Source organism: Moschus berezovskii, chromosome 9 (assembly GCF_049115385.1).
Source record: "Moschus berezovskii isolate FMDL1 chromosome 9, NW_MosBer_1.0, whole genome shotgun sequence".
Lineage (NCBI taxonomy): Eukaryota > Metazoa > Chordata > Mammalia > Artiodactyla > Moschidae > Moschus > Moschus berezovskii.
The window spans coordinates 17667776-17675643 of NC_142468.1; the positions used below are offsets into that span (position 1 = coordinate 17667776).

At 52.6% G+C, this 7868-nt stretch overlaps 1 protein-coding gene across 2 annotated transcripts; it reads left to right on the forward strand.

Annotated features, from left to right (window-relative positions):
* The first annotated feature begins 2391 nt into the window (after nucleotides 1-2391).
* SYNDIG1L (synapse differentiation inducing 1 like) lies at nucleotides 2392-7637 on the forward strand. Of its 2 annotated transcripts, none has more exons than XM_055436082.2 (4): nucleotides 2392-3359; nucleotides 3542-4038; nucleotides 5641-5781; nucleotides 5921-7637. In XM_055436082.2, the coding sequence occupies exons 2-4, from the start codon at nucleotides 3622-3624 to the stop codon at nucleotides 6077-6079; spliced, it is 717 nt and encodes a 238-aa protein (XP_055292057.1). In that variant the 5' UTR covers nucleotides 2392-3359; nucleotides 3542-3621; the 3' UTR covers nucleotides 6080-7637. The 2 variants fall into 2 exon arrangements, with proteins under 2 accessions (XP_055292057.1, XP_055292058.1); XM_055436083.2 differs by having other exon boundaries at nucleotides 3545-4038.
* The last annotated feature ends 231 nt before the right edge of the window (nucleotides 7638-7868 follow it).

Sequence of the window (7868 nt, forward strand, 5' to 3'; positions counted from 1 at the left end):
GAGCCCAGCTCAGTTCTCAGCTCAAAAGGAAACAAGCCAGGGACCATGGCTTCACATACCCACCTCTCCTCTCCTCTTCTTGCACGGCCCAGACCTCCAGCCATGACCACACGTTTGGAGCAATCCTCTTACATTCAGAATCGCAGACATGTCATGTCTTTCCTCTGGAGCAGACTGCACACATGCGTGCACACACACACACCACACACACACACAGATGCAGAAACATGCTCAGCAGCAATTGAGCGTGTGCACAGCACCATACACAGTGTGGAAGGACCACAGTCCAGGTGAGACCAGGCAGCTGAAGTGGAGGTGAAAATTGCTCTGCGTTGAATGCTAGTCCCTTATTCCAGGGAAAAGAGGGAGGAAACCCTAAGCAACAGGCCGAAAGGTCAGGCCAACCCAAGGCCAGAGAAGACTGGGCTAGAGCCCAGCCACCACCTCCTGCTGGCCAGGACTCGGAGCTGGGTCCCCAGAGTCAGCCCAGTGAACTATTGTGTGACCCTAACGGGTGATGGAAAGAACATGACTTAATAAGAGAATCATGACCCTTAGCCGGACTGTGGACAGGGGCTGCAGCCTGTGACTTGGTTACTTTATGAAAACGGGTGTGTGTGATTATGTGCGTGTGCTCTGTGCTGCTCTGTGCATATTGGACAGGGGGCAGGTTTGATGCTGTGCTCAGCCTCATTCCTTCTCAGAAGGAATGCCCCAGCCTGGGGAGGTTTTAAACTGATTTTAGATGATTTGGCTCAGAAGAAATCCATTAATTTTTTTCTGATTTAAAAGTAGTGCATGCTCATCGTAAAAAATGAATGTGGAAAACAGAAAAAAATGTGGTGTAAAAGCACCTGTGCTCCCACCCCTGGAGATAATCACTGTTGACATTTTGGCAGAGTTGAGATCACGTGCACATACAGTGTTCTTTTCTCCCTTCTCACTGAATCTGCAGAGAGCATTTTCTCATATTATTCCTTTTTTGCAAACCTGTTTGAAGGCCCTGTACCATTGTTTTTGCACCATTATTTATTTAACTTGTCCCCAGTTATTCAGGTGGCTTCTAAATTGTCCCTATGGTGGAAAACCCAGGCTCGTATACCTTTGTGCATGAAGTGCTGATTTCTACTTTAAGGCACAACCAAGGCATGTGTTGGAGGGGGGGGACACTGATCCAGGAAAGGGTGTGTAGCTTGGGTTTCAGAGGTTCTGCTGGGTGTACTTTGACCAAGACAGGATGGCTGGCAGGAACTGGGTGATGGACTGGGACACAGCCACCCCTGCCATCCCTGGATAAGGGCCCTCACAAACACCCCTCAGAGCTCCAGGGCCTGACCCCTGGTCACAAGTATCCCTGCTTTGCCCCTAGGGGATGACAGTGCGGCCTCTTGGTGAGGCAGGCCATAGGGCAGGGGTGAGTTTGATGCATTCATCTGTTCTGAAGATGCTAGGGCTGGTCTCCCCAACCCTACTCCCTCAGAAAGGCCCCTGCCCACCTCTGTCCACATGGATGGAAGCCCAGAGAGTAGGTGAGGTGAGCAGGGGCAGGGGCCAGGTGGAAGGGCAGGGCTGGGAGAAGGCAGCCAAGAGGGAGTTGGGAAGCCAGGCAACGACCCCTTGGCTCCACGGCTCATCTGGCAAATAGATGTCTTGCCTTCCCTTTGCCTCCCTGACCCTGCTGGAGGGGCCATGGTGGGAAAGGTGAGCCCTGCACCCCCTGGGCTCATCTGAGTGTGCTCATCCATTCCTGACTACTGATAGGGAGTGTGGGAATTTCACTTCTGGAGGGCTCCTCGAAGCAATGGAATTGTGGTATATCGGAGAAGGCAATGGCAAGCCACTCCAGTACTCTTGCCTAGAAAATCCCATGGATGGATAGGCTGCAGTCCGTGGGGTGGCTAAGGGTCGGACATGACTGAGCGACTTCACTTTCACTTTTCACTTTCACACATTGGAGAAGGAAATGGCAACCCACTCCAGTGTTCTTGCCTGGAGAATCCCAGGGATGGGGGAGCCTGGTGGGCTTCCATCTACAGGGTTGCACAGAATCGGACACGACTGAAATGACTTAGCAGCAGCAGCAGCAGTAGTGCCACCATCGACATCGGTGGTGTTTAATCCAACTCCTTTGGTTCTAAATGGGGAAACCGTCAGGTCAAAAAGCTAGTGTGGATCAGGAATGGAAACTCTGTGTATCCAACTCCCAAAGCCACGAGCCTGTGGTCACATGTCCTTTAGCTCTACGTCTGTGGCTCATATCTGATGGAGGGGGGAGGCTGTGACAGGGGCCCAGAAGCTGCCCTGGGGGAGGTTAGAGAGTCCAGCCCTGCTGGGAATCAGCCCAGAGGAGCCCAGACATGGATGTCCTTGGATGCCCAGCTCCCCATCAGCAGGAAGGAGACCCTCCACGTCACTGTAGTCCAAGGGCTCCCCTCCCTGCATGTCTGACCTCTGGAGAGGAAGGAGGAGCGAGCAGCAGTGAGGCCTCTGGGTTGTTGAGCATCCCCTGCCCCACCGCAGACAGCAGTGACCTAAGCCCTCCCCCAGATCCCAGAATTCACCTTAGAATGGGGGTGAGCCTAAGGAGCACCCCCTGAGACCATACTTGGGGAAAAGTGCCCCACCAGGAAGAGCTGACCTCTGTGAGCACATGGCGTGGGGCGAGCTCTGAGCTCAGCGTGGGCCCACCCAACCCGAGAACAAATCCTCTGTTGATGTAGCAGCCCACCTGCCACCGATCCTGACAGTATCTCCCAAGACCCACCCCCCCCGCTTTCTCCATCTGCTCAGAGTCTCAGTGGTCCTCAGCTTATCAGAAGCCATGGCAAAGCTTCCTATCTGTGAGACAGTCAGTCCAAGCCACCCCCCAACACACAGCCACAAGGAAGGTTTCAGGACCCAAGTCTCATCCTGTCAACCCTACCAAGACCCCCGAGGACCCCTTTGACCTCAACAGGGCTGCACCGTCTGGCCCCACAGTCCGTCTCACACCTTTCTCTGTACCTGCAGCCACACCAGCCTCATCTTCGGCTCTCAGGCCAACCAGCCTTTATCCACCCGCTGCATGAAATGTGTCCCCCTCCCCTCGCCTAGTCAACCCGTCTTCTTCCTTCAGATCTCAGCTCCAAAGCCTCCCCTTGCACCTCTGTGTCAGTTCTATCCGTCATATATTCTGACACCCTCTGCTGTACCTCCCCTTCAGGGCAGGCGTCTTCTCCACCAGACTGTGGGCTCTGGAAGGCCAAGCGCGCATCCTTCCTCCTCTCCCTGCTTCATCCCCAGCATCCGCACAGTGCCTGGCCATCACCGATGCTCAGTGACGATACAGTGAATGGATAAATGAATGACCCAACTCTGAGGTAAGTTCTGCTGCAGACAGAGAAACGAAGGATCTGAGTAAAGTAGTCATCTCAAGGTCCCGCGGCTGCCCGGTGGTACAGGCAGGGTCCAGGGCAAGTCAGACTGCAGAGTCTGTGCTCTTCACTACTTGTCTTTCCTCCAGAATACCGGCCGCAGTGTCTGTCTGTCTTTCTCTCCCCAGCAGGCTCTCTGAGGACAGCTCAACTGGACACCAAGTCCCGGGGCTCTGGGGCTCCCCTCCCCGGAGCTGCCCCCAGAACCATGGAGAGTCTGAGTGAGCTACAGAACCCACTGCTGCCTCGGAGCCCCACGCACCTCCATGGCCCCTACCCCTACCCTGAGGCTTCTCCTGCCTGGCCGTGCCGGGAGAAGATCTATTCCTACCTCCTGGGCAGTGCTGGCCCGGCACATGCCCACCAGCTCCTGGACCCCGGGTCCCTGCAGCTGGCCGTGGAGGCCTGGTACAGGCCCAGCTGCCTCCTGGGGAGGGACAAGGTCAAGGAGCCCAGGGCAGGCAGCTGTGAGACCAGCTTCACAGAGGGCAGGGAGCCCCCGGCTGGGCCTCTGGAGCGGTCCACGGAACCTGGCCAAGCGGAAGAGGATGTTGCCATCCAGACTGTGTCCTACGGAGTTCAAGAGGAGCTCCAAGGCCAAGAGGGTGACCCGGAGGAAGAAGAGGTAAGCACGTGCGTGTAAATGCAGATTCTCAGGCCCACCTCGGGGTACTGAGATTTTGTAGGCCCGGCTTGGGCCCCAGGAATCTGTATTTTACTAAAGAAAAGGCCCTCTGACACAGATGCTATCCACACTTTGAGAAACACTAGTTAGAGCTGACTGTTTAATTTTTCCTTTTTTGTACTATTTATTGCATTCAGGTATCTTTCTGTTGAAGCTCATGTACAATATTACGTAAGTTTCAGGTATACAACATAGTGATTCACAATTTTTAAAGCTTATGACTATTTGACTTTCTAACAGCATTTTTTGTTCTTGTTTTTTCTTTCCAGTTCAATCAGGATATAATTGTTATGTAACATTAAGGTATATAATGCCATGATTTGATTCATGTATGTATCACAAAATGTTTACCACAATAAGGTTAGTTTACACACCGTTTACCTCACCTAATTACCATTTTGATGTTGCTACAATGAGAATATTTAAGATCTACTCTCATAGAAACTTTCAAGTATATAATACATTATTATTAACTATAGTCACCACGCTGTAGCAGATCCCCAGAACTTATTCCCCTTGTAACCGGAAGTTTCGACTCTTTAACCAGCTTCTTCTCATTGTTCCTACTCTCCAGCCCCCGGCAACCACCGACCTACTCACTGTTTCTGTGAGTTCAGCATTTTTAGATCCTACATATAAGTGAGATCAAATGGTATTTGTCTTGGACTTATTTCACTTAGCATGGAGAAGGAAATGGCAACCCACTCCAGTATTCTTGCCTGAAGAATCCCATGGACAGAGGAGCCTGGCAGGCTACTGTCCATAGGGTCACAAGAATCAGACACGACTTAGTGACTAAACTGCTACTACTACCATTTCATTTAGCATAATGTATCAAGACTCATGTTGGCCCAAATGGCAGGATTTCCTTCTTTTTATGGCTGAATAATATTCCCTTATACATATAGATAAACATTGTCTTTGTCCACTCATCCATCCATCTGTGGACTTCCGGTCTTTGTGGAAAGTTCATCTGGTTCTTTTTTCTTAACTATATAAGCAATTTGAAGTCAACACAAAAAATTATTCAAAGATAGCTATTATTTTAGTGAATGATCTTCCAGTCTTTTTACTTACGTTTTTTTCTACCTTCCTCCCCAAATGAGTTCTTGCTATGCATATTTCTGTAACTGAATTTTCCTCTCTAAGCAACGTATTTGTTTCATGTAATCTAATATTTTCTACCAAGGTGAATTTTAAGGGTTACATGGTATCCCATTGTAAATTCTTCCACCACTTATTAACCCAATCTCCTGGTCACTGGGCATTGAGACTGTTCCTGATCTTTCACAGTTACTATCCTATAATGAACATTCTAGTACATGTATACTTGCGTGTGTATTCTTGCATGTGTATATTTGTAGTCCTTCCTAGTGATAAATTTCTAAGAGTGGAATCATCGAACCATTGTCAAGGTTTTTGGTAGCGAGTCCAGAGCCCGACCCACTCTCCCACGAATGACAGATGAGTCTGCCTGCTGCCCCACACCACTACCGATGGGTGTCCCAGGCCAGGTCCCAAGAGCCCGCTCGTGTTTTGCAGAGTGACGCCACGTCAACAGAGAGTGAAAGTGAAGACAACTTCCTTGCGCTGCCTCCCAGGGACCACCTGGGTCTCACCATTTTCTCCATGCTCTGCTGCTTCTGGCCCCTGGGCATCGCTGCCTTCTATTTCTCTCAGGGGGTAAGAGCCCACTGGGGCCCAGGGCTTCTGCTCCGGCCAGCCCCCCTCCCTGGGGCACCTGGAGTCAGGGGCTGGGGGGCTGGGGCTGTTTTGCTGGGTGTGGGGATGCTCCCTTTGACTGGCGCCTCTCTCTCCCTAGACCAGCAAGGCCATCTCCAAGGGGGACTTTCGCCTAGCCAACACCACCTCCCGCCGGGCCCTCTTCCTGGCCACACTCTCCATCGCCGTGGGGGCTGGTCTCTATGTGGCCGTGGTGGTGGCCCTGGCAGCTTACATGTCCCAGAATGGCCACGGCTAGTGGCCAAGAAGGCCTGGCGTCCTGACTTCACTACTCTGCCTGAGGAGGCAGAGTGGGGGTGGCTGGGGGTAGCAGACTCTCTGGGGAGACAACTCATGCGGGTAGTTTGTCAGGAGAAGGCCTCCCAGGCTGCAGCCTGCGGAGCATGACCTTCACTTCCTCCTGCCCATTGCCACCGGCCTAGAGTGGGCTGGGGGTATCACTTTGTCCCGGAGAGTGTAGGGTTGCCCACCCAGCTCGCCAGGCAGAGCTGCCTCTGGCTGGGAGCTCTCCCCATTCTGCTCATTCCCCAAGGGTCTCCTGCCTTGCGGCCACCCACTACCCAACTCTACTAACCTCTCCACAGAGAAGAACAGGTTATAGGGAGAGAAAGGGGTGCCTGGGGGGCAGAGAAGCAGACCCAGTCCTTTCAGCTCACAGGAGTCTCCACCTGGGTCTCCCTGAACTTCCCAACTCCACTCTCTGGCCTGCGATGCCCAGACCTCAGCCATCCAAGATGGAAATACACACAAAGGGACCTGTTTGGTCTTTCTGGTTCTAGAGGGTGCTTACCTCTTCTGTGGGCTTGTAAGACAGAGTAGATTCTAGGTGGAGAAGGGACACCTGGGGTGGGTAAACTATACTGAGGGCAGGTTCTTGGAGTGTCTTTATGCAGGAGCGAAAGGCAGATGAGAAGACAGAGCCTGGAGGCCCCTGGAATATCAGCGCTCCTCTTCTTGGCCCCCATCCTCCTTTTCTGGATTCCTCCCGGGGCTCTGAGCTGGAACCACGCCAGGCAGACAGAGAGAGAGGTTACCATCAGCCCAGCAGCCGCTGAGTGCAGGATCCTGGGTCCAGCCAAGGGGGAATGTAGCGAGGAGACCCTGTGCAGTGAGCGTAGATGCAGGGAGGGACACAGGGCTGGCATGGCAGCTGAGCAGCCCAGGAGGGCCTCCTAGAGGAGGTGAGCAAGGTCTAGATGGATATAGAGAATGTACTGAAGGGATACTAAGGGATGACCCTTAGTATTTGTGGGCAGGGATGTGGCATGTGCCTCCCACGGGAGTTTTGTAGCAGTTTGGATTACACTTAAAACATCCAGCTGGAGCCAAACTGAAGGCTCCACCAACTCAAAGAAGAGGAAATTCAGGCCTGTGTCTCAAATGCCAGTGATTTTTTTCCATCTCTGGATGCTGGAGGTCAGTGATGGACCCCTGGTCAGCCTTAGAGCTTCTTCACTGGCACCTCTTCTCAGAGCTGCTCTTAACACTCTTAGCCAATAGGGAAATTTCAGATTTCTAGAAACACCCAGACAGGCAGAAGGAGCACATTTGGGAGGGCAGGCCTGCCAGCGTTCAAGCTATGGCTCTCATTGTGCATGATCTGTGGACCTGGTCATTCCGGGGCCCCATCCAGAGCTTGGGGCTGTGAACCCAACTTGTCCACCATCCTCCGTGAGACCAGGTATTACCCAGCCCTCTAGTCACCGCATCCCCTGAAGTCTTACAGGCCCAGGATCAGCAGTTTTAATGTCCCATTACTGTATATACTTATCCTTGTAATAAACATTTCTGTAACACCTGGTGCCCTCTGGGCCTCTTGCTGTCCCCGCCTACCTCCACCTTTGCCTGCATCCAATCTTTCCCCAAGACTGACCTCCAACCCCCAGTCTACTGCTCCTGGCCCCTTGCAGCATGTTCTCTAGAGGACCTGCCCACGTCTGGGCCTTAGGAGAAGGGTAGGCACTCTGGCTTGGAGGACTACTCTGCTGGGAGTAGCCTGGATGCCGGGTGGTGGTGTGGCATGCATT

Bases quoted from the DNA above. Each gene is read 5' to 3' on its own strand.
- SYNDIG1L (XM_055436082.2), top strand. From the start codon at position 3,622: ATGGAGAGTCTGAGTGAGCTACAGAACCCACTGCTGCCTCGGAGCCCC. The intron at 4,039-5,640 runs GTAAGCACGTGC...CGTGTTTTGCAG, and splicing joins GTGACCCGGAGGAAGAAGAG to AGTGACGCCACGTCAACAGA. The intron at 5,782-5,920 runs GTAAGAGCCCAC...CTCTCTCCCTAG, and splicing joins CCTTCTATTTCTCTCAGGGG to ACCAGCAAGGCCATCTCCAA.